At 42.9% G+C, this 25,039-nt stretch overlaps 3 protein-coding genes across 6 annotated transcripts; 2 read left to right on the forward strand and 1 right to left on the reverse strand.

The window, feature by feature from the left end:
• Window positions 1–318: 318 nt before the first annotated feature.
• Window positions 319–3,201, reverse strand: rhbdd2 (rhomboid domain containing 2). 2 transcript variants are annotated; one of them, XM_031808256.1, is made up of 4 exons: window positions 2,558–3,201; window positions 2,098–2,343; window positions 1,573–1,720; window positions 319–1,325 (listed from the first exon to the last, which is right to left on the reverse strand). In XM_031808256.1, the coding sequence occupies exons 1-4, from the start codon at window positions 2,742–2,744 to the stop codon at window positions 848–850; spliced, it is 1,059 nt and encodes a 352-aa protein (XP_031664116.1). In that variant the 5' UTR covers window positions 2,745–3,201; the 3' UTR covers window positions 319–847. The 2 variants fall into 2 exon arrangements, with proteins under 2 accessions (XP_031664116.1, XP_031664115.1); XM_031808255.1 differs by having other exon boundaries at window positions 1,939–2,343.
• LOC109873421 (uncharacterized) lies at window positions 3,188–8,633 on the forward strand. 2 transcript variants are annotated; one of them, XM_031808253.1, is made up of 7 exons: window positions 3,188–3,755; window positions 3,827–3,901; window positions 4,217–4,321; window positions 5,968–6,474; window positions 6,655–6,939; window positions 7,072–7,208; window positions 7,373–8,633. In XM_031808253.1, exons 1-7 carry the CDS (start codon window positions 3,654–3,656, stop codon window positions 7,416–7,418), a joined length of 1,257 nt encoding a protein of 418 aa, XP_031664113.1. In that variant the 5' UTR covers window positions 3,188–3,653; the 3' UTR covers window positions 7,419–8,633. The 2 variants fall into 2 exon arrangements, with proteins under 2 accessions (XP_031664113.1, XP_031664114.1); XM_031808254.1 differs by lacking the exon at window positions 7,072–7,208.
• A 7,043-nt stretch (window positions 8,634–15,676) lies between these two features.
• On the forward strand, window positions 15,677–22,126 carry LOC116358075 (uncharacterized). 2 transcript variants are annotated; one of them, XM_031807404.1, is made up of 7 exons: window positions 15,677–16,191; window positions 16,263–16,337; window positions 16,653–16,757; window positions 18,404–18,910; window positions 19,091–19,375; window positions 19,508–19,644; window positions 19,809–22,126. In XM_031807404.1, the coding sequence occupies exons 1-7, from the start codon at window positions 16,090–16,092 to the stop codon at window positions 19,852–19,854; spliced, it is 1,257 nt and encodes a 418-aa protein (XP_031663264.1). In that variant the 5' UTR covers window positions 15,677–16,089; the 3' UTR covers window positions 19,855–22,126. The 2 variants fall into 2 exon arrangements, with proteins under 2 accessions (XP_031663264.1, XP_031663265.1); XM_031807405.1 differs by lacking the exon at window positions 19,508–19,644.
• The last annotated feature ends 2,913 nt before the right edge of the window (window positions 22,127–25,039 follow it).

Below are 25,039 nucleotides of genomic sequence, written 5' to 3' on the forward strand. Positions count from 1 at the left end.
TTTAGAGTGACCTTTTAGTCTCCCCAGCACAAGATGCACCAGTGTAATGAGCATCCTGTTGAATCAGCTTCTTGATATGCCACACCTGTCAGGTGGGTGGATTATCTTGGCAAAGGAGAAATGCCCAATAACAGGGATTTAATCAAATTTGTGAAATAAGATTTTTGTACATTTGGAAAATTTCTGAAATGATTGATTTCACCTCATGAAACATGGGACCAACACTTTACATGTTGCATTTATATTGTTGTTCAGTGTAGTTAAGGGTGATTAAAATATCCTACCAGTTTGAAGTAAAAACAGTTATTATTTACTAAGGGTTTTGAAAAACTTTGTTTTAATCTAGGTTGTATAAATCAAGAGTACCAAGAGATTTGTCGACTGTATGGGTAAAAAACACATAGTACAAAACACACAAGCCAAAAGGAGGTCTTTACAATCAACTGACAATCAAAGTTTTCTTGCATTGATTTGACCTTGAACATTCAGAGCCTGCTTGTGTATTCAAACCAAAAACATCAGTGAAGAAAAAGTGGACCTTCAAGTACTGCCTCAAACCACTTGTCCAAGCATATTACATCTCAATGTATAACATGAGACAGAAAACACATTGAATGACAACTATGGGCTCTATTAAATCTGTATCGCCGAAGTTCAGACTATAGCGGTTTATAACCACACTGATATAATTTGTTTTATGTTATTAGTTATACCATAAGTTGACGTTTTTACAAGGATTGTTGAAAATAGAGCACATGAAATGTAAAGGTCATTTCCAATCTTTGAGAACATTGCCTTTGAATTTCAATCGAGCTATAGTGAGTTTTGGTGTTACTGATTGAAGTCATCAATCTGTCAGTGAAGACACAGGTGCTCCTGGATGAACCGTCACAGATTCTGTTAGTGACTCCGGCATGTTTGCTGTGAAACTCTGGGGGACACTGACAGACACAGACAGTGAACTGAGGTGGGAATGTTGAGAATGTGGATGTTGAGCCACTGGAGCCCAGTGACTGCTGGTTTGAGAGGCAGATGCATGCCCATGACTGAGTCCATGGCCAAAGCTGTGTTCATGACTATGTCCATGACCTTGGCTGTGGCTGCAGCTGTGTCCATGTTTGTGACTTGGCCCAAAGCTATCCTTGATGAAATATCCATGGTTGTGTCCGTAATAACCTGAGAGCTGAACAGGGCTCCCCTGTGTATAGTAGGAGTGGGCCCAGCCTTCAAATGTCTTTGGTGTGGTCTCAGTAGCCTGTAGGTTGGAGGTAGAGGACACTGGAGCATAGGCTTGGACTGGGTAGGAGCCTGGTGTTGGAATGATTCTGCAATCAATGAGAACATAGACAGATTTCAGAGAGCTTATCTATACCAGTGATTCTCTATCTAATCATGGGGGACCACTAGGTGCCTATTGTAAAGTATTCAATTACAGCTGAGGATCATCTATTATAACTGCACCTCATTATACTGTAGTACATCATGTGCTCTGGCTTGCACACAGCAATTGTTATTTAATGACCTCTTGTCTTGTCTGATAAATGATGGTTCTGGTGCTTTCTCAGTACTCACGGTGGGTGGACAGTCTTCCTCCTCGCCTCTATTGATGCAGGGACATACAGGACACCAATGTTCCTCAGCAGCCTGAAAGGCATCTTCTTGTCCAGCACTGATGCCCTGGCATCGGACATGTCCAGAAGTGAGAGCCAGCCCTTTCCGTCTGTTTCACCAGTGCAAGTTAAGGAGAATGTGTGAAACAGTGAAGCAAGATTTTTTCTAAACAAACATGCCATAATGTTTAGCAGCAGGACTCATATACAACACCTATAACCTAATACCACTTAACTACACTACTAAGCACACTTATAAAGCTGTGAGATACTGTAGAGGAGCGTGTCACATTTATTTCGAACCGCAATGAGGTTGAAGTTAGGATACAGATCCCCCCTACGATGATGGCGATGACATTGCAAAGGAAGACAGTGTGTGGGACCAAAAGTGTTATGATGAACAGAAACAGCCAGGGCAGGGCTAACATGGGTACAGTAACCCCGAAAAGAAAGCCCTTAACCATACGGGAGTGCACTGTGGCCATACCCATAAGGGAGAGGGATACTGGAATGAACCCCTCCACCTGGTTCTGGGCAGATGCACCAAACAGTAGCAGACCCAGTATGCTGTACAACACCCCTGTGCTGATAGAGAGCAGAAGAAACATGAAGAGGAACCGAACAGTGCCCACACTCTTCTCAATGCCACCACAGAGGGGCCCCAGAACCCCAATACTGAGGAGTAGCTGGGTCACTGACTTGTGGTGGAAGGAGTATGTGATGAGCTTGTGCACTGGAAAGGAAGAGGAAAAGGTTTAAAACATACATAATAGAGTTGAAAGATATAAACATGCCGTGATGTTGTAGCTTGCTGCTGTAGTCTACTGGCACCGTCGGTTACGTTAGCCATACGTTTTAGGACGCTAGCTAACGTTACAACACTCCCATTCCAAGTAGCTACCTAGCATATGATTGTTGATTCACTCAGCCCCTCCTAGCTAACTTACCATGACCATTGTCAAAAACTGTCGTTCCAAGACTGAAGACATCCTCTGATAAACCGAAAAATGTAGTGACAGTAAACAAAACAAATGATACTATAATGACAGAAACAATCCCACTCGTGAGCATGAACTCAGGAGTAAAACTCTTGAACCTCTGAACCATATCTTTTAAAACTATTCGGGAGATCATTTTGATGCACAGTGCATATTTTTCAAACTAGTACTTGGATAATCAATCAACTTTTATACAAAATTGCAGTACCCTTTAGCCAGAGTATAGCTAGCTAGCTAGCGGTTCCCAATAGATAACACAGCCACAAAGTAGTATTGGCTATGTCGTAGAAAATTAATGAAAGAAATAAGCTTTTTGGTCTTATTTTAAGGTTGTGGCATTGGGTTAGCAGTATGAATAAGTTTAAAATCCGATTTTAAGAAGATTAATTGTAGAAATATGCGAACACGCTTGCTCAGCCAAAACAAATGTACTAGACTTCCGCATTTCAATTATCACAACCTCAAAGTTGCACAGATTTGAAGACACTGCCACCTGCTGACATTTGCCTCAAATGTGATTATCAAAGAGTCCTCAACAGCCATTTGAGTTAGATAGCTACATAGATTTGATTTGACAGTTATAAATTACAACCTGGGGGAAGATACCACCAGTCCGGTCCCTTACACGCCTTTCTTGTGACGTATTTTGCGCGGCCATAAAATGGTGACCTATTGTGACGTAACCAAGCATCAATTCGCTACATGAACTGTGTTCAGCTTTGATATCAACAGTACAATCTCTTTATTCAATCAGCTTGTTTCAGCTAATCTTTTGCCTCATAGTCTGCCCTAGCTGACGCTGTGCAGAGAATACTACGATTGGAAACGGTTGGTTAGACCCGTTCGCACTGCACAAGGTGATTTGGAGTTTAGAATGTCTGGTAGGCTCTTACATTCTTTGGGGAGGTCCCAAATGGCACCCTGTAGTGTAGTACTTTTGACCTGTGTCCAGTGGGCTCAGATCAAAATAAGTGCACAAGTCAAAGTAAGTGCGCTATATAGGGAATGGCGTGCCATTTGTCTGTGTGTGTGTGTGTGTTAGGATATGTTTTGTGCCAATCAATTGATGAAAATGTATCCCTCAGAAAACAAGATGGATCGTAGTGATGAGAGAATCAGAAGAGCTTTAAGGCGCCGCCCTTATGTGGTAAATACCTATTTATTTATTTTGTGTTCTGTCTTTGTTATCACATTTTAAATTGAGTGTTGTGTTGACAGTTGAATCCAGTGAGGGTGAACTCCCCTGATTCTGTGATGTGGCCAACCGGTAAGGTGCACAGAAGACCAAGGCCTGTAAGTCAAATCCGACCTGAAAACAATTACACATAAACATTACTTATGCTCCATGTACAAACTGCAGTTATCACAATAAAAGCAACTGCAGATATCCCTCCCCATCTAAACTCATTTGAAATTGAATGCTCTCTTGACAGTCTACTTCAGCGCAGACCCCTCAGATTTCAATCCACTTGCATTTTCAATTACCCATGAATTACTCACTACTTGTACAAGTATGTTGGATTGCCTAAATATTCAACATTTTCTTGGCAGTCAATGCCAGTGAATTCCATGGCTGCCCTAAGTACATGCCTTTGTCTGTCTCCTCAGTCTGGAAGGGTGACTCGGCTGATGGAGAGAAATTATGATGGGGTGATCTCATCCTCCAACTCTGATGACATCTCTATCTACTCCTTCACTGACTGTGAATCTGAGGTAAGAGAGTTGTACACCATAGATGTGTTGAGTGATATGACTGTGAAGAGAATAGTCTCAGACTAATTGACTCTGATACACAGTCTGATGAGGATCATGAAAGGAGGACACCACCGCTGATAGTGAAGGATAAGGAGGATGGAAAGGTGACAAAGTTTGAAGTGAGGGAAATGGTAGAGGACGACAATCTGTCTCTCCACTCCTTGGATGATTCAGACTTTCTGGTATGTTCTGCACCATGTATTTGAGTAACTCTTTGACTGAATGTGGAAAATGGACTATAACCAACTAGCTCTCTGACACAGTGTGATAATGGCAATGATGCCTCTGCTGAGGACAGCCCAGGGTCTTCAAAGGAACCACAGAGAAAAGGGGCTTCACTGAAGGACCCTCGACTGGTATTCTCTTACATTTGTGTGTTAGTGGTGCGCAGGTCAGCTGTTTGATCAACCAAGCCCACCCGCAATTGCTAATAACCCATCCGCAACCGCCCGACTATATGTGAAAAAGTGAAAACCTGACCCTAGTCCACAAATATAGAACACCATCAGAGAAGACGGAACCATTTTTTTTGTCAGGGGGTGCAAGATTTTGTTGTGGCTAATATGGATATGTTTCTGCTTATCATTTCCGACATTTTGGCAGGCTATTTGTTAGTCAACTTGTCTATAAATTGATAGAAGACTAAATAAACCCTTGCTCACCGGAATAATGTTATAAATGGTAGAATGAATGCTTCAATCTAGTTGACATCGGTAAAGATCTCCGTCATCTTTGATTCTTTCGCGGAGCAAGAAGAAAATGCAAAAACTCAAGATAAAAAAAGGGAAACTACTATCAGCTTTTAGGAGGCTGATAAAGCAGTCCCTAACTGCACAATCGCATTCTCTCAAGATGCTGAAAGAAATCATATTTCTCCACTCCTGTTCCCGAGTCAAAATATAGTCTACATTTGTTGTAGCCTATCATTTTACTGCAATAAAGGCTTAATTCTGCAGGAGTTAATATTAAGACTGTGAGAGGTTAATTAAAGATCTACAGTCAGTGTCCAGATTTCAGTTTCCATTTAACTCATCTGAACAGTTTGTTCCCTTGATGTGCCATAGGCCTATTTGAATCCCCCTCTTGTGACTGTCGAGTTTGTATAGTGCCTCACAATCTTCACACATAATAGAGACACTGCCATCATCCTCTTTGAATACTTCATCAAATCTTTTCCAAACATTCCTTTTCTGGCCATCCCTTCTTTATTTTCAACTCTCCATTTCGTAGATTTCCTCTTATTGAATTAAACTCTGACATTGTCCTTTTTGCGTCAGTGGATTAACAGTAACTTTTTCTGCCCTTTCCCAAAAGTGTTTGGTGATTGGTGTCTAGTCTATTTGGCACGTGCCAAATTAGGCCCTAAAGCTTAGGTTTACGTACAAATGCTAAATAGCCTATAGATATAAATGACACAAGAATGATACATGTATGGAATTTTTTCACGTATTGTTTTCTCTTTATTCAACCCGACCGCCTCCCACATAATATTTCATGACCCTAAACCCGCCGCCCTGTGGATATAACCGCGGGACTGCTGCTTATTAGTCAATGCATCACTAGTGTGTGTTACATCTCAATGATTTGACCTTATGTCTGTACAGATTATTGTGGCCAAGCCCAACATCCTTCTCCCTGCCTCTGTGAGTGCCCTGAAGAAGGCATCACGCCTGATGGAGTTGGTCCCTACTGTCCGGCCCTGCAGGGAGCAGCTGGACAAGAAGACACAGTGGACCAACACCAACGAGGAGAGCCTGAGGAGGATTAAAAAAAAACTGGCCTCCATAGAGCTCGACCTGGAGGAAGGCCTGAACAAGGTCAACGACGGTCAGGACATCAACCAAGAGAGGCAGAAGAATGAGGGATGCTTCAGAGCCTGGATTGAGAAGTGGATGGGGAAGAGGAAGAGGAAGGAGGAAAGACTGAGGGATGAAGATGTGAATAGGGAAGATAAAGGGAGGATGGGCGAGGAAGTGAGGGCACTGATCCAAGTGATGAAGAGAAACTGCAGTGAAAGTGATCTTGAGGCAGTAAACCTGGACAGTTGGCTGAATGACTTGGAAAGGTTGAAAGTGGCCTTCAAGAAATGCACTGGAGAGATGGCCGAAATGGTAGAGAGCATGGCAGAAATGCAGAAAAAATAACTATGTCCAGAGCTTTGTAAATGAATCTTACTTATTGAGTGTAGTCATGTATCTAATGTATTTATAGATTAGTCATACAGTATATCTACAGATTTTGTATAACATAGCACTGTCCTAACAGTTTGTTTGTTGTTTCTGGTCTTACAGAGCCCAGGGAAAGTCTCTGGTCCTGTGTCTGGCCTCTCTCCTCTTGTGACCTCAGCACCCCGGACCCTGGCTGAAGCCCTACAAGCCCTGCCCTCTGCTGTGGCCCGTCCCTCCCAAAAGGATGTCCCAAAGCCTCCGACACCTCCAAGCCCTGTCTCTGTCATTGTTGCTTCGCCTGCTGTGGAGTACTTACCATACCACCGCAGCCCTCGCCTGGCCCCAATCACCAACCTGAGTGAGAACGGCAGGAAGCTGCTCCAGAAAATGTCAGGAGTGACGCCACAGGTGAGAGGAAACAGGAAGGGAATATTAGCCATATTTCCTTCTACAGTATATCATACCTCTAGATACCATAGCTCAAGAGTAGAAAATAGCCATAAGCTTATATTACTTTATCTCCTTGTCCAAAATATTCAGGAAAGGAAGGTCAAAAGGAAAAAGACCAAGGGAAAAAAGCAAGTGAAGAAAGAGAAGGCCAGTAAGATGCAGCAGGTGGAAAATGTTGGAGAAACTAAGGAGGACAAGAAAGATGAAAAGAAGAGTCTGAGGAAGAGGTGAGGAAATAGAAGAGGGGAACATAACAAGGGCGTTTTAGAGATTTATAGAAATAGAATGAGGTAGAGAAATATAGAAATTGAATGAGGTAGCAGAGAAAGAGCAGCTATCTGATGTTTAATGGCAAACTACTATTTATTCTCCTGTTGTGTTTGATTGACAGGTTTCTCCAGTGGCTGCTGCCCAAACTGAGATGTTCGAAGAAATAATGGCCAACTACTACTACAACACACACACACACACACACACACACACACACACATACTATTGATATTGGTCTCATTGTTATATTTTGAGATATGCACCATTCTTAAAAAAATAAAAAAGACCCAATAATTATATTGGTTCCCATACAGCCTACTAGGGTAGCGTATGATAATGGGTTGGATTTACATAGCGTGTAGTTATCAGGCTTGAAAATATAGCCAGGAGATGCAGGGTCAACACCCCTACTCATGTCATAAGTGCCATGAGATGTTTAGTGACCACAGAGAGATAGGACCTCTGTGTGCACAGTCTCATCCGAAGGACAGCACCGGCCGCAGGGCAGTGTCTGGCATTGGGGTCTTAGGTCTTCTTTGGCCAAAGGGAAGTGAAGAGGGCCAGTATGAGAGAGCACAAACTTTCTTAGCAGATAATGATAACATGACAACAGTAGCTGTAGATGATGTAATGAAAAGTTGGAGGGTGGTTGGTAATGGAGAACATCGGGTGGATCCACGTCTGGGTGTTGGGCAGGACCCTTAGCTCCTGGAGAACAGGAGTAGAGTTAAAGGGAACAGGGTAGGCGACAGAGACGTAAACACTCCGGTAGCTCTCCTTCTGTTTCTCCTGCGCCTTGTCCATGTTCTGTCTCACCTTGATTGATGACAGGAATACATGCAATTATATTTCATATTACAAATATATTTCTTACATATCTCTTGGAGGGACAGAAAATACATTAACAGAGGACAATCATTTTTACCTGGTCAAAAACCTCCACGTCCTTCTCAGTCTGTGCTTGAAGATAGTACTCAAAGGCGTTCTGATCTGGTTCGACAACTTCCACCACATCAGGTGGGGTTTCAGTGATCTGAAAGCACGTTATGCAAAAATAGCAATAGACAAACACTAAGTCAATCCCAATTTTGAAAGACTACAGTATATGCAATAATTGTATATACAATTGCATTGTTTACCTCAGTCAACAGCTGCGGCTCCCGTCCATACTCAGCCTGGATGCTGCTGTTGTGTGCAAAGAGAATTACCTTCAGGTTGTTCTCCCACCCTTCCTGATACCAATCAAGGGACTTGCCCATGGCTGTCTTGAGGGTCTGGTTGGTCCATTTACTAAGGGTTTTGAAAAACGTTGTTTTAATCTAGGTTGTATAAATCAAGAGTACCAAGAGATTTGTCGACTGTATGGGTAAAAAAACACAAAGTACAAACACACAAGCCAAAAGGAGGTCTTTACAATCAACTGACAATCAAAGTTTTCTTGCATTGATTTGACCTTGAACATTCAGAGCCTGCTTGTGTATTCAAACCAAAAACATCCGTGAAGAAAAAGTGGACCTTCAAGTACTGCCTCAAACCACTTGTCCAAGCATATTACATCTCAATGTATAACATGAGACAGAAAACACATTGAATGAAAACTATGGGCTCGATTAAATCTGTATCGCTGAAGTTCAGAGCTATAGCGGCTTATAACCACACTGACATCATTTTTTAAAAACGTTATTAGTTATACCATAAGTTGACGTTTTTACAAGGATTGTGATTGCTGAAAATAGCGCACTTGAAATGTAAAGGTCATTTCCAATCTTTGAGAACATTGCCTTTGAATTTCAATCGAGCTATAGTGAGTTTTGGTGTTACTGATTGAAGTCATCAATCTGTCAGTGAAGACACAGGTGCTCCTGGATGAACCGTCACAGATTCTGTTATAGTGACTCCGGCATGTTGGCTGTGAAACTCTGGGGGACACTGACAGACAGACAGTGGGCTGAGGTGGGAATGTTGAAAATGTGGATGTTGAGCCACTGGAGCCCAGTGACTGCTGGTTTGAGAGGCAGATGCATGCCCATGACTGAGTCCATGGCCAAAGCTGTGTTTGTGACTATGTCCATGGCTGCAGCTGTGTCCATGCTTGTGACCATGTCCGTGACTTGGCCTCAAGCCCCCATGGTTGTGTCCGTAAAAACCTGTGAGCTGAACAGGGCTCCCCTGTGTATAGTAGGAGTGGGCCCAGCCTTCAAATTTCTTTGGTGGGGTCTCGGTAGCCTGTAGGTTGGAGGTAGAGGACACTGGAGCGTAGGCTTGATCTGGGCAGGAGCCTGGTGTTGGAATGATTCTGCAATCAATGAGAACGTAGACAGATTTCAGAGAGCTTCTCTATACCAGTGATTCTCTATCTAATCATGGGGGACCACTAGGTGCCTATTGTAAAGTATTCAATTACAGCTGAGGCTCATCTATTATAACTGCACCTCATTATACTGTAGTGTGTAACGGATGTGAAACGGCTAGCTTAGTTAGCGGTGCGCGCTAAATAGCGTTTCAATCGGTGACGTCACTTGCTCTGAGACCTTGAAGTAGTAGTTCCCCTTGCTCTGCAAGAGTCGCGTCTTTTGTGGAGCGATGTGTAACGATGCTTCGTGGGTGACTGTTGTTGATGTGTGCAGAGGGTCCCTGGTTCGCGCCCGGGTATGGGCGAGGGCGAAGTTATACTGTTATACAAGTACATCATGTGCTCTGGCTTGCACACAGCAAATGTTATTTAATGTCTTGTCTGATAAATGATGGTTCTGGTGCTTTCTCAGTACTCACGGTGGGTGGACCGTCTTCCTTCTCGCCTCTATTGATGCAGGGACATACAGTACACCAATGTTCCTCAGCAGCCTGAAAGGCATCTTCTTATCCAGCACTGATGCCCTGGCATCGGACATGTTCAGAAGTGAGAGCAAGCCCTTTCCGTCTGTTTCACCGGTGCAAGTTAAGGAGAATGTGTGAAGCAGTGATGCAAGATTTTTCTAAACAAACATGCCATAATGTTTAGCAGCAGGACTCATACACAGACCTATAACCTAATAACACTTAACTACACTACTAAGCACACTTCTAAAGCTGTGACATACTGCAGAGGAGCGTATCACATTTATTTTGAACCGCAATGAGGTTGGAATAAGGATACAGATCTCCCCTGCGATGAGTGCACTGTGGCCATACACATACAGGAGAAGGATACTGGCATGAACCCCTCCACCAAACAGTAGCAGACCCAGTATGCTGTACAACACCCATGTGCTGATAGAGAGCAGCAGAAACCAAACAGTGCTCACACTCTTCTCAATGCCACCAGAGAGGCCCCAGAACCCCAATACTGAGGAGTAGCTGGAAGACAGTGACCCAGCCCTCCTTCCTGCTCGATCATCCTATTTTTCCAACTTAATTGAGGAAAATAAGAACAATCAGATTTTTTTTTTTATAGTGTCGCAAAGCTAACTAAAAAGCAGCATTCCTCAAGTGAGGATGGCTTTCACTTCAGCAGTAATAAATTCATGAACTTCTTTGAGGAAAAGATCATGATCATTAGAAAGCCAATTACGGACTCCTCTTTAAATTCCTCCAAAGCTCTGTTGTCCTGAGTCTGCACAACTCTGCCAGGACCTAGGATCAAGAGAGACGGTCAAGTGTTTTGTACTTCAGTCGTTCCAAGACTGAAGACATCCTCTAATAAACCGAAATATGTAACGTTAGTGACAGTAAACAAATTATACTATAATGACAGAAACAATCCCAGCCTGAACTCAGGAGTAAAACTCTTGAACCTCTGAACCATATCTTTTAAAACTATTCGGGAGATCATTTTGATGCCCCAGTACATATTTTTCAAACTAGTACTTGGATTATCAATCAATTTTTTCTCCAATATTACGGAACGCCAGAGGGTAGATAACTAGCTAGCAAGAGATTCCCACTAGATAACACAGCCACAAAGTAGTAATTGGCTATATCGTAAAAATGTATGAAAACCAAAATACGCGTTTTTGGTCTTAATTTAAGGTTGGGCCATTACATCAGCAGTGGTGGTTAGGTTTAAAATCCGTTTATAAGAAGATGAATTGTAGAAATATGCGGGCAAGCTTGCTAGCCCCAAATGTGTACAACTTCAAAGTTGCTCAACTGTTGCACAGGGGATCAACTACTGCATTTGAAGACACTGCACCTGCTGACATGTGCCTCAAATGTGATTATCAAAGAGTCCTCAACAGCCATTTGAGTTAGATAGCTACATAGATTTGATTTGACAGTTATAAATTACACCCAGGGGGAAGATACCACCAGTCCGGTCCCTTACACGCCTTTCTTGTGACGTATTATGCGCGGCCATAAAACGGTGACCTATTGTGACGTAAACCAAGCATCAATTCGCTACATGAACTGTGTTCAGCTTTGATATCAACAGTACAATCTCTTTCTTCAATCAGCTTGTTTCAGCTAATCTTTTGCCGCATAGTCTGCCCTAGCTGACGCTGTGCAGAGAATACTACGATTGGAAACGGTTGGTTAGACCCGTTCGCACTGCACAAGGTGATTTGGAGTTTAGAATGTCTGGTAGGCTCTTACATTCTTTGGGGAGGTCCCAAATGGCACCCTGTAGTGTAGTACTTTTGACCTGTGCCCAGTGGGCTCAGATCAAAATATGTGCACAAGTCAAAGTAAGTGCGCTATATAGGGAATGGCGGTGCCATTTGTCTGTGTGTGTGTGTGTGTGTGTTAGGATATGTTTTGTGCCAATCAATGATGAAAATGTATCCCTCAGAAAACAAGATGGATCGTAGTGATGAGAGAATCAGAAGAGCTTAAGGCGCCGCCCTTATGTGGTAAATACTATTTATTTATTTTGTGTTCTGTCTTTGTTATCACATTTTAAATTGAGTGTTGTGTTGACAGTTGAATCCAGTGAGGGTGAACTCCCCTGATTCTGTGATGTGGCCAACCGGTAAGGTGCACAGAAGACCAAGGCCTGTAAGTCAAATCCGACCTGAAAACAATTACACATAAACATTACTTATGCTCCATGTACAAACTGCAGTTATCACAATAAAAGCAACTGCAGATATCCCTCCCCATCTAAACTCATTTGAAATTGAATGCTCTCTTGACAGTCTACTTCAGCGCAGACCCCTCAGATCCACAAAAGGCCTGTAAGTCACATTCAAATCAACCACATAACAGTAGCTACTTAAATGATTTATTGATAGCTACATCATTTATTTCCAAGGCCAAAATGAGCAAATATTTTTACTGTTCACAGCCAATCATTGAGAACTGTGGTCAGGAACAGACATCTGGGGATGGACGGGACATGAATGCAGAGCGTCTCACCCAGGTTGACATCCTGCTGTTCCCATGAGATCAATCTGTTGATTCAAATGGCAATTTTGGTTGGTTTGGAAAAATTGTTTTAATCTAGGTTGTATAATGAGTACCAAGAGATTTGTCGACTGTATGGGTAAAAAAACACAAAGTACAAAACACACAAGCCAAAAGGAGGTCTTTACAATCAACTGACAATCAAAGTTTCTTGCATTGATTTGACCTTGAACATTCAGAGCCTGCTTGTGTATTCAAACCAAAAACATCCGTGAAGAAAAAGTGGACCTTCAAGTACTGCCTCAAACCACTTGTCCAAGCATATTACATCTCAATGTATAACATGAGACAGAAAACACATTGAATGAAAACTATGGGCTCGATTAAATCTGTATCGCTGAAGTTCAGAGCTATAGCGGCTTATAACCACACTGACATCATTTTTAAAAAACGTTATTAGTTATACCATAAGTTGACGTTTTTACAAGGATTGTGATTGCTGAAAATAGCGCACTTGAAATGTAAAGGTCATTTCCAATCTTTGAGAACATTGCCTTTGAATTTCAATCGAGCTATAGTGAGTTTTGGTGTTACTGATTGAAGTCATCAATCTGTCAGTGAAGACACAGGTGCTCCTGGATGAACCGTCACAGATTCTGTTATAGTGACTCCGGCATGTTTGCTGTGAAACTCTGGGGGACACTGACAGACAGACAGTGGGCTGAGGTGGGAATGTTGAAAATGTGGATGTTGAGCCACTGGAGCCCAGTGACTGCTGGTTTGAGAGGCAGATGCATGCCCATGACTGAGTCCATGGCCAAAGCTGTGTTTGTGACTATGTCCATGGCTGCAGCTGTGTCCATGCTTGTGACCATGTCCGTGACTTGGCCTCAAGCCCCCCATGGTTGTGTCCGTAAAAACCTATGAGCTGAACAGGGCTCCCCTGTGTATAGTAGGAGTGGGCCCAGCCTTCAAATTTCTTTGGTGGGGTCTCGGTAGCCTGTAGGTTGGAGGTAGAGGACACTGGAGCGTAGGCTTGATCTGGGCAGGAGCCTGGTGTTGGAATGATTCTGCAATCAATGAGAACGTAGACAGATTTCAGAGAGCTTCTCTATACCAGTGATTCTCTATCTAATCATGGGGGACCACTAGGTGCCTATTGTAAAGTATTCAATTACAGCTGAGGATCATCTATTATAAACTGCACCTCATTATACTGTAGTGTGTAACGGATGTGAAACGGCTAGCTTAGTTAGCGGTGCGCGCTAAATCGCGGTTCAATCGGTGACGTCACTTGCTCTGAGACCTTGAGTAGTAGTTCCCCTTGCTCGCAGAGTCCGCGTCTTTTGTGGAGCTATGTGTAACGATGCTTCGTGGGTGACTGTTGTTGATGTGTGCAGAGGGGTCCCTGGTTCGCGCCCGGGTATGGGCGAGGGGCGAAGTATACTGTTATACAAGTACATCATGTGCTCTGGCTTGCACACAGCAAATGTTATTTAATGTCTTGTCTGATAAATGATGGTTCTGGTGCTTTCTCAAGTACTCACAGGTGGGTGGACCGTCTTCCTTCTCGCCTCTATTGATGCAGGGACAACAGGACACCAATGTTCCTCAGCAGCCTGAAAGGCATCTTCTTATCCAGCACTGATGCCCATGGCATCGGACATGTTCAGAAGTGAGAGCAAGCCCTTTTCCGTCTGTTTCACCGGTGCAAGTTAAGGAGAATGTGTGAAGCAGTGATGCAAGATTTTCTAAACAAACATGCCATAATGTTTAGCAGCAGGACTCATACACAAGACCTATAACCTAATAACACTTAACTACACTACTAAGCACACTTCTAAAGCTGTGACATACTGCAGAGGAGCGTATCACATTTATTTTGAACCGCAATGAGGTTTGGAATAGGATACAGATCTCCCTGCGATGAGTGCACTGTGGCCATACACATACAGGAGAAGGATACTGTGCATGAACCCCTCCACCAAACAGTAGGCAGACCCAGTTATGCTGTACAACACCATGGTGCTGATAGAGAGCAGCAGAAACCAAACAGTGCTCACACTCTTCTCAATGCCACCAGAGAGGCCCCAGACCCCAATACTGAGGAGTAGCTGGGTCACTGTCTTGTGGTGGAAGACAGTGACCCAGCCCTCCTCCCTGGCTCGATAGCATCTTTTTTCCAACTTAATTGAGGAAATAAGGGAACAATCAGAAAATTTATTTTATAGTGTCGCAACAGCTAACTAAAAAGCAGCATTCCTCAAGTGAGGATGGCTTTCACTTCAGCAGTAATAAATTCCAGAACTTCTTTGAGGAAAAGATCATGATCATTAGAAAGCAATTACGGACTCCTCTTTAATTCCTCCAAAGCTCTGTTGTCCTGAGTCTGCACAACTCTGCCAGGACCTAGGATCAAGAGAGACGGTCAAGTGTTTTTGTACTTCAGTCGTTCCAAGACTGAAGACATCCTCTAATAACCGAAATATGTAACGTTAGTGACAGTAAACAAATTATACTATAATGACAGAAACAATCCCAGCCTGAACTCAGGAGTAAAACTCTTGAACCTCTGAACCATATCTTTTAAACTATTCGGAGATCATTTTGATGCACAGTGCATATTTTTCAAACTAGTACTTGGATAATCAATCAACTTTTATACAAAATTGCAGTACCTTTAGCCAGAGTATAGCTAGCTAGCTAGCGGTTCCCAATAGATAACACAGCCACAAAGTAGTATTGGCTATGTCGTAGAAAATTAATGAAAGAAATAAGCTTTTTGGTCTTATTTTAAGGTTGTGGCATTGGGTTAGCAGTATGAATAAGTTTAAAATCCGATTTTAAGAAGATTAATTGTAGAAATATGCGAACACGCTTGCTCAGCCAAAACAAATGTACTAGACTTCCGCATTTCAATTATCAACAACCTCAAAGTTGCACAGATTTGAAGACACTGCCACCTGCTGACATTTGCCTCAAATGTGATTATCAAAGAGTCCTCAACAGCCATTTGAGTTAGATAGCTACATAGATTTGATTTGACAGTTATAAATTACAACCTGGGGGAAGATACCACCAGTCCGGTCCCTTACCACGCCTTTCTTGTGACGTATTTTGCGCGGCCATAAAATGGTGACCTATTGTGACGTAACCAAGCATCAATTCGCTACATGAACTGTGTTCAGCTTTGATATCAACAGTACAATCTCTTTATTCAATCAGCTTGTTTCAGCTAATCTTTTGCCTCATAGTCTGCCCTAGCTGACGCTGTGCAGAGAATACTACGATTGGAAACGGTTGGTTAGACCCGTTCGCACTGCACAAGGTGATTTGGAGTTTAGAATGTCTGGTAGGCTCTTACATTCTTTGGGGAGGTCCCAAATGGCACCCTGTAGTGTAGTACTTTTGACCTGTGTCCAGTGGGCTCAGATCAAAATAAGTGCACAAGTCAAAGTAAGTGCGCTATATAGGGAATGGCGTGCCATTTGTCTGTGTGTGTGTGTGTGTTAGGATATGTTTTGTGCCAATCAATTGATGAAAATGTATCCCTCAGAAAACAAGATGGATCGTAGTGATGAGAGAATCAGAAGAGCTTTAAGGCGCCGCCCTTATGTGGTAAATACCTATTTATTTATTTTGTGTTCTGTCTTTGTTATCACATTTTAAATTGAGTGTTGTGTTGACAGTTGAATCCAGTGAGGGTGAACTCCCCTGATTCTGTGATGTGGCCAACCGGTAAGGTGCACAGAAGACCAAGGCCTGTAAGTCAAATCCGACCTGAAAACAATTACACATAAACATTACTTATGCTCCATGTACAAACTGCAGTTATCACAATAAAAGCAACTGCAGATATCCCTCCCCATCTAAACTCATTTGAAATTGAATGCTCTCTTGACAGTCTACTTCAGCGCAGACCCCTCAGATTTCAATCCACTTGCATTTTCAATTACCCATGAATTACTCACTACTTGTACAAGTATGTTGGATTGCCTAAATATTCAACATTTTCTTGGCAGTCAATGCCAGTGAATTCCATGGCTGCCCTAAGTACATGCCTTTGTCTGTCTCCTCAGTCTGGAAGGGTGACTCGGCTGATGGAGAGAAATTATGATGGGGTGATCTCATCCTCCAACTCTGATGACATCTCTATCTACTCCTTCACTGACTGTGAATCTGAGGTAAGAGAGTTGTACACCATAGATGTGTTGAGTGATATGACTGTGAAGAGAATAGTCTCAGACTAATTGACTCTGATACACAGTCTGATGAGGATCATGAAAGGAGGACACCACCGCTGATAGTGAAGGATAAGGAGGATGGAAAGGTGACAAAGTTTGAAGTGAGGGAAATGGTAGAGGACGACAATCTGTCTCTCCACTCCTTGGATGATTCAGACTTTCTGGTATGTTCTGCACCATGTATTTGAGTAACTCTTTGACTGAATGTGGAAAATGGACTATAACCAACTAGCTCTCTGACACAGTGTGATAATGGCAATGATGCCTCTGCTGAGGACAGCCCAGGGTCTTCAAAGGAACCACAGAGAAAAGGGGCTTCACTGAAGGACCCTCGACTGGTATTCTCTTACATTTGTGTGTTAGTGGTGCGCAGGTCAGCTGTTTGATCAACCAAGCCCACCCGCAATTGCTAATAACCCATCCGCAACCGCCCGACTATATGTGAAAAAGTGAAAACCTGACCCTAGTCCACAAATATAGAACACCATCAGAGAAGACGGAACCATTTTTTTTGTCAGGGGGTGCAAGATTTTGTTGTGGCTAATATGGATATGTTTCTGCTTATCATTTCCGACATTTTGGCAGGCTATTTGTTAGTCAACTTGTCTATAAATTGATAGAAGACTAAATAAACCCTTGCTCACCGGAATAATGTTATAAATGGTAGAATGAATGCTTCAATCTAGTTGACATCGGTAAAGATCTCCGTCATCTTTGATTCTTTCGCGGAGCAAGAAGAAAATGCAAAAACTCAAGATAAAAAAAGGGAAACTACTATCAGCTTTTAGGAGGCTGATAAAGCAGTCCCTAACTGCACAATCGCATTCTCTCAAGATGCTGAAAGAAATCATATTTCTCCACTCCTGTTCCCGAGTCAAAATATAGTCTACATTTGTTGTAGCCTATCATTTTACTGCAATAAAGGCTTAATTCTGCAGGAGTTAATATTAAGACTGTGAGAGGTTAATTAAAGATCTACAGTCAGTGTCCAGATTTCAGTTTCCATTTAACTCATCTGAACAGTTTGTTCCCTTGATGTGCCATAGGCCTATTTGAATCCCCCTCTTGTGACTGTCGAGTTTGTATAGTGCCTCACAATCTTCACACATAATAGAGACACTGCCATCATCCTCTTTGAATACTTCATCAAATCTTTTCCAAACATTCCTTTTCTGGCCATCCCTTCTTTATTTTCAACTCTCCATTTCGTAGATTTCCTCTTATTGAATTAAACTCTGACATTGTCCTTTTTGCGTCAGTGGATTAACAGTAACTTTTTCTGCCCTTTCCCAAAAGTGTTTGGTGATTGGTGTCTAGTCTATTTGGCACGTGCCAAATTAGGCCCTAAAGCTTAGGTTTACGTACAAATGCTAAATAGCCTATAGATATAAATGACACAAGAATGATACATGTATGGAATTTTTTCACGTATTGTTTTCTCTTTATTCAACCCGACCGCCTCCCACATAATATTTCATGACCCTAAACCCGCCGCCCTGTGGATATAACCGCGGGACTGCTGCTTATTAGTCAATGCATCACTAGTGTGTGTTACATCTCAATGATTTGACCTTATGTCTGTACAGATTATTGTGGCCAAGCCCAACATCCTTCTCCCTGCCTCTGTGAGTGCCCTGAAGAAGGCATCACGCCTGATGGAGTTGGTCCCTACTGTCCGGCCCTGCAGGGAGCAGCTGGACAAGAAGACACAGTGGACCAACACCAACGAGGAGAGCCTGAGGAGGATTAAAAAAAAACTGGCCTCCATAGAGCTCGACCTGGAGGAAGGCCTGAACAAGGTCAACGACGGTCAGGACATCAACCAAGAGAGGCAGAAGAATGAGGGATGCTTCAGAGCCTGGATTGAGAAGTGGATGGGGAAGAGGAAGAGGAAGGAGGAAAGACTGAGGGATGAAGATGTGAATAGGGAAGATAAAGGGAGGATGGGCGAGGAAGTGAGGGCACTGATCCAAGTGATGAAGAGAAACTGCAGTGAAAGTGATCTTGAGGCAGTAAACCTGGACAGTTGGCTGAATGACTTGGAAAGGTTGAAAGTGGCCTTCAAGAAATGCACTGGAGAGATGGCCGAAATGGTAGAGAGCATGGCAGAAATGCAGAAAAAATAACTATGTCCAGAGCTTTGTAAATGAATCTTACTTATTGAGTGTAGTCATGTATCTAATGTATTTATAGATTAGTCATACAGTATATCTACAGATTTTGTATAACATAGCACTGTCCTAACAGTTTGTTTGTTGTTTCTGGTCTTACAGAGCCCAGGGAAAGTCTCTGGTCCTGTGTCTGGCCTCTCTCCTCTTGTGACCTCAGCACCCCGGACCCTGGCTGAAGCCCTACAAGCCCTGCCCTCTGCTGTGGCCCGTCCCTCCCAAAAGGATGTCCCAAAGCCTCCGACACCTCCAAGCCCTGTCTCTGTCATTGTTGCTTCGCCTGCTGTGGAGTACTTACCATACCACCGCAGCCCTCGCCTGGCCCCAATCACCAACCTGAGTGAGAACGGCAGGAAGCTGCTCCAGAAAATGTCAGGAGTGACGCCACAGGTGAGAGGAAACAGGAAGGGAATATTAGCCATATTTCCTTCTACAGTATATCATACCTCTAGATACCATAGCTCAAGAGTAGAAAATAGCCATAAGCTTATATTACTTTATCTCCTTGTCCAAAATATTCAGGAAAGGAAGGTCAAAAGGAAAAAGACCAAGGGAAAAAAGCAAGTGAAGAAAGAGAAGGCCAGTAAGATGCAGCAGGTGGAAAATGTTGGAGAAACTAAGGAGGACAAGAAAGATGAAAAGAAGAGTCTGAGGAAGAGGTGAGGAAATAGAAGAGGGGAACATAACAAGGGCGTTTTAGAGATTTATAGAAATAGAATGAGGTAGAGAAATATAGAAATTGAATGAGGTAGCAGAGAAAGAGCAGCTATCTGATGTTTAATGGCAAACTACTATTTATTCTCCTGTTGTGTTTGATTGACAGGTTTCTCCAGTGGCTGCTGCCCAAACTGAGATGTTCGAAGAAATAATGGCCAACTACTACTACAACACACACACACACACACACACACACACACACACATACTATTGATATTGGTCTCATTGTTATATTTTGAGATATGCACCATTCTTAAAAAAATAAAAAAGACCCAATAATTATATTGGTTCCCATACAGCCTACTAGGGTAGCGTATGATAATGGGTTGGATTTACATAGCGTGTAGTTATCAGGCTTGAAAATATAGCCAGGAGATGCAGGGTCAACACCCCTACTCATGTCATAAGTGCCATGAGATGTTTAGTGACCACAGAGAGATAGGACCTCTGTGTGCACAGTCTCATCCGAAGGACAGCACCGGCCGCAGGGCAGTGTCTGGCATTGGGGTCTTAGGTCTTCTTTGGCCAAAGGGAAGTGAAGAGGGCCAGTATGAGAGAGCACAAACTTTCTTAGCAGATAATGATAACATGACAACAGTAGCTGTAGATGATGTAATGAAAAGTTGGAGGGTGGTTGGTAATGGAGAACATCGGGTGGATCCACGTCTGGGTGTTGGGCAGGACCCTTAGCTCCTGGAGAACAGGAGTAGAGTTAAAGGGAACAGGGTAGGCGACAGAGACGTAAACACTCCGGTAGCTCTCCTTCTGTTTCTCCTGCGCCTTGTCCATGTTCTGTCTCACCTTGATTGATGACAGGAATACATGCAATTATATTTCATATTACAAATATATTTCTTACATATCTCTTGGAGGGACAGAAAATACATTAACAGAGGACAATCATTTTTACCTGGTCAAAAACCTCCACGTCCTTCTCAGTCTGTGCTTGAAGATAGTACTCAAAGGCGTTCTGATCTGGTTCGACAACTTCCACCACATCAGGTGGGGTTTCAGTGATCTGAAAGCACGTTATGCAAAAATAGCAATAGACAAACACTAAGTCAATCCCAATTTTGAAAGACTACAGTATATGCAATAATTGTATATACAATTGCATTGTTTACCTCAGTCAACAGCTGCGGCTCCCGTCCATACTCAGCCTGGATGCTGCTGTTGTGTGCAAAGAGAATTACCTTCAGGTTGTTCTCCCACCCTTCCTGATACCAATCAAGGGACTTGCCCATGGCTGTCTTGAGGGTCTGGTTGGTCCATTTACTAAGGGTTTTGAAAAACGTTGTTTTAATCTAGGTTGTATAAATCAAGAGTACCAAGAGATTTGTCGACTGTATGGGTAAAAAAACACAAAGTACAAAACACACAAGCCAAAAGGAGGTCTTTACAATCAACTGACAATCAAAGTTTTCTTGCATTGATTTGACCTTGAACATTCAGAGCCTGCTTGTGTATTCAAACCAAAAACATCCGTGAAGAAAAAGTGGACCTTCAAGTACTGCCTCAAACCACTTGTCCAAGCATATTACATCTCAATGTATAACATGAGACAGAAAACACATTGAATGAAAACTATGGGCTCGATTAAATCTGTATCGCTGAAGTTCAGAGCTATAGCGGCTTATAACCACACTGACATCATTTTTTAAAAACGTTATTAGTTATACCATAAGTTGACGTTTTTACAAGGATTGTGATTGCTGAAAATAGCGCACTTGAAATGTAAAGGTCATTTCCAATCTTTGAGAACATTGCCTTTGAATTTCAATCGAGCTATAGTGAGTTTTGGTGTTACTGATTGAAGTCATCAATCTGTCAGTGAAGACACAGGTGCTCCTGGATGAACCGTCACAGATTCTGTTATAGTGACTCCGGCATGTTGGCTGTGAAACTCTGGGGGACACTGACAGACAGACAGTGGGCTGAGGTGGGAATGTTGAAAATGTGGATGTTGAGCCACTGGAGCCCAGTGACTGCTGGTTTGAGAGGCAGATGCATGCCCATGACTGAGTCCATGGCCAAAGCTGTGTTTGTGACTATGTCCATGGCTGCAGCTGTGTCCATGCTTGTGACCATGTCCGTGACTTGGCCTCAAGCCCCCCATGGTTGTGTCCGTAAAAACCTGTGAGCTGAACAGGGCTCCCCTGTGTATAGTAGGAGTGGGCCCAGCCTTCAAATTTCTTTGGTGGGGTCTCGGTAGCCTGTAGGTTGGAGGTAGAGGACACTGGAGCGTAGGCTTGATCTGGGCAGGAGCCTGGTGTTGGAATGATTCTGCAATCAATGAGAACGTAGACAGATTTCAGAGAGCTTCTCTATACCAGTGATTCTCTATCTAATCATGGGGGACCACTAGGTGCCTATTGTAAAGTATTCAATTACAGCTGAGGCTCATCTATTATAACTGCACCTCATTATACTGTAGTGTGTAACGGATGTGAAACGGCTAGCTTAGTTAGCGGTGCGCGCTAAATAGCGTTTCAATCGGTGACGTCACTTGCTCTGAGACCTTGAAGTAGTAGTTCCCCTTGCTCTGCAAGAGTCGCGTCTTTTGTGGAGCGATGTGTAACGATGCTTCGTGGGTGACTGTTGTTGATGTGTGCAGAGGGTCCCTGGTTCGCGCCCGGGTATGGGCGAGGGCGAAGTTATACTGTTATACAAGTACATCATGTGCTCTGGCTTGCACACAGCAAATGTTATTTAATGTCTTGTCTGATAAATGATGGTTCTGGTGCTTTCTCAGTACTCACGGTGGGTGGACCGTCTTCCTTCTCGCCTCTATTGATGCAGGGACATACAGTACACCAATGTTCCTCAGCAGCCTGAAAGGCATCTTCTTATCCAGCACTGATGCCCTGGCATCGGACATGTTCAGAAGTGAGAGCAAGCCCTTTCCGTCTGTTTCACCGGTGCAAGTTAAGGAGAATGTGTGAAGCAGTGATGCAAGATTTTTCTAAACAAACATGCCATAATGTTTAGCAGCAGGACTCATACACAAGACCTATAACCTAATAACACTTAACTACACTACTAAGCACACTTCTAAAGCTGTGACATACTGCAGAGGAGCGTATCACATTTATTTTGAACCGCAATGAGGTTGGAATAAGGATACAGATCTCCCCTGCGATGAGTGCACTGTGGCCATACACATACAGGAGAAGGATACTGGCATGAACCCCTCCACCAAACAGTAGCAGACCCAGTATGCTGTACAACACCCATGTGCTGATAGAGAGCAGCAGAAACCAAACAGTGCTCACACTCTTCTCAATGCCACCAGAGAGGCCCCAGAACCCCAATACTGAGGAGTAGCTGGAAGACAGTGACCCAGCCCTCCTTCCTGCTCGATCATCCTATTTTTCCAACTTAATTGAGGAAAATAAGAACAATCAGATTTTTTTTTTATAGTGTCGCAAAGCTAACTAAAAAGCAGCATTCCTCAAGTGAGGATGGCTTTCACTTCAGCAGTAATAAATTCATGAACTTCTTTGAGGAAAAGATCATGATCATTAGAAAGCCAATTACGGACTCCTCTTTAAATTCCTCCAAAGCTCTGTTGTCCTGAGTCTGCACAACTCTGCCAGGACCTAGGATCAAGAGAGACGGTCAAGTGTTTTTGTACTTCAGTCGTTCCAAGACTGAAGACATCCTCTAATAAACCGAAATATGTAACGTTAGTGACAGTAAACAAATTATACTATAATGACAGAAACAATCCCAGCCTGAACTCAGGAGTAAAACTCTTGAACCTCTGAACCATATCTTTTAAAACTATTCGGGAGATCATTTTGATGCCCAGTACATATTTTTCAAACTAGTACTTGGATTATCAATCAATTTTTTCTCCAATATTACGGAACGCCAGAGGGTAGATAACTAGCTAGCAAGAGATTCCCACTAGATAACACAGCCACAAAGTAGTAATTGGCTATATCGTAAAAATGTATGAAAACCAAAATACGCGTTTTGGTCTTAATTTAAGGTTGGGCCATTACATCAGCAGTGTGGTTAGGTTTAAAATCCGTTTATAAGAAGATGAATTGTAGAAATATGCGGGCAAGCTTGCTAGCCCCAAAATGTGTACAACTTCAAAGTTGCTCAACTGTTGCACAGGGGATCAACTACTGCATTTGAAGACACTGCCACCTGCTGACATGTGCCTCAAATGTGATTATCAAAGAGTCCTCAACAGCCATTTGAGTTAGATAGCTACATAGATTTGATTTGACAGTTATAAATTACACCCAGGGGGAAGATACCACCAGTCCGGTCCCTTACACGCCTTTCTTGTGACGTATTATGCGCGGCCATAAAACGGTGACCTATTGTGACGTAACCAAGCATCAATTCGCTACATGAACTGTGTTCAGCTTTGATATCAACAGTACAATCTCTTTCTTCAATCAGCTTGTTTCAGCTAATCTTTTGCCGCATAGTCTGCCCTAGCTGACGCTGTGCAGAGAATACTACGATTGGAAACGGTTGGTTAGACCCGTTCGCACTGCACAAGGTGATTTGGAGTTTAGAATGTCTGGTAGGCTCTTACATTCTTTGGGGAGGTCCCAAATGGCACCCTGTAGTGTAGTACTTTTGACCTGTGCCCAGTGGGCTCAGATCAAAATATGTGCACAAGTCAAAGTAAGTGCGCTATATAGGGAATGGCGTGCCATTTGTCTGTGTGTGTGTGTGTGTGTGTTAGGATATGTTTTGTGCCAATCAATTGATGAAAATGTATCCCTCAGAAAACAAGATGGATCGTAGTGATGAGAGAATCAGAAGAGCTTTAAGGCGCCGCCCTTATGTGGTAAATACCTATTTATTTATTTTGTGTTCTGTCTTTGTTATCACATTTTAAATTGAGTGTTGTGTTGACAGTTGAATCCAGTGAGGGTGAACTCCCCTGATTCTGTGATGTGGCCAACCGGTAAGGTGCACAGAAGACCAAGGCCTGTAAGTCAAATCCGACCTGAAAACAATTACACATAAACATTACTTATGCTCCATGTACAAACTGCAGTTATCACAATAAAAGCAACTGCAGATATCCCTCCCCATCTAAACTCATTTGAAATTGAATGCTCTCTTGACAGTCTACTTCAGCGCAGACCCCTCAGATCCACAAAAGGCCTGTAAGTCACATTCAAATCAACCACATAACAGTAGCTACTTAAATGATTTATTGATAGCTACATCATTTATTTCCAAGGCCAAAATGAGCAAAATATTTTTTACTGTTCACAGCCAATCATTGAGAACTGTGGGCAGGAACAGACATCTGGGGATGGACGGGACATGAATACAGAGCGTCTCAGCCAGGTCAGACAT

Source organism: Oncorhynchus kisutch, linkage group LG28 (assembly GCF_002021735.2).
Source record: "Oncorhynchus kisutch isolate 150728-3 linkage group LG28, Okis_V2, whole genome shotgun sequence".
Taxonomy (NCBI): domain Eukaryota; kingdom Metazoa; phylum Chordata; class Actinopteri; order Salmoniformes; family Salmonidae; genus Oncorhynchus; species Oncorhynchus kisutch.

Excerpts from the sequence above, each read along its gene's own strand:
- rhbdd2 (XM_031808255.1), bottom strand. The coding sequence starts at position 2,744 with ATGATCTCCCGAATAGTTTTAAAAGATATGGTTCAGAGGTTCAAGAGT. Across the intron at positions 2,344-2,557 it reads AGTTTTTGACAATGGTCATG|TGCACAAGCTCATCACATAC; the intron begins GTAAGTTAGCTA and ends CTTCCTTTCCAG. Across the intron at positions 1,326-1,572 it reads AGGAAGACTGTCCACCCACC|AATCATTCCAACACCAGGCT; the intron begins GTGAGTACTGAG and ends CATTGATTGCAG.
- LOC109873421 (XM_031808253.1), top strand. The coding sequence starts at position 3,654 with ATGTTTTGTGCCAATCAATTGATGAAAATGTATCCCTCAGAAAACAAG. Across the intron at positions 4,322-5,967 it reads TCACTGACTGTGAATCTGAG|ATTATTGTGGCCAAGCCCAA; the intron begins GTAAGAGAGTTG and ends ATGTCTGTACAG. Across the intron at positions 6,475-6,654 it reads CTGGAGAGATGGCCGAAATG|AGCCCAGGGAAAGTCTCTGG; the intron begins GTAGAGAGCATG and ends CTGGTCTTACAG.
- LOC116358075 (XM_031807404.1), top strand. The coding sequence starts at position 16,090 with ATGTTTTGTGCCAATCAATTGATGAAAATGTATCCCTCAGAAAACAAG. Across the intron at positions 16,758-18,403 it reads TCACTGACTGTGAATCTGAG|ATTATTGTGGCCAAGCCCAA; the intron begins GTAAGAGAGTTG and ends ATGTCTGTACAG. Across the intron at positions 19,645-19,808 it reads AAGAAGAGTCTGAGGAAGAG|GTTTCTCCAGTGGCTGCTGC; the intron begins GTGAGGAAATAG and ends TTTGATTGACAG.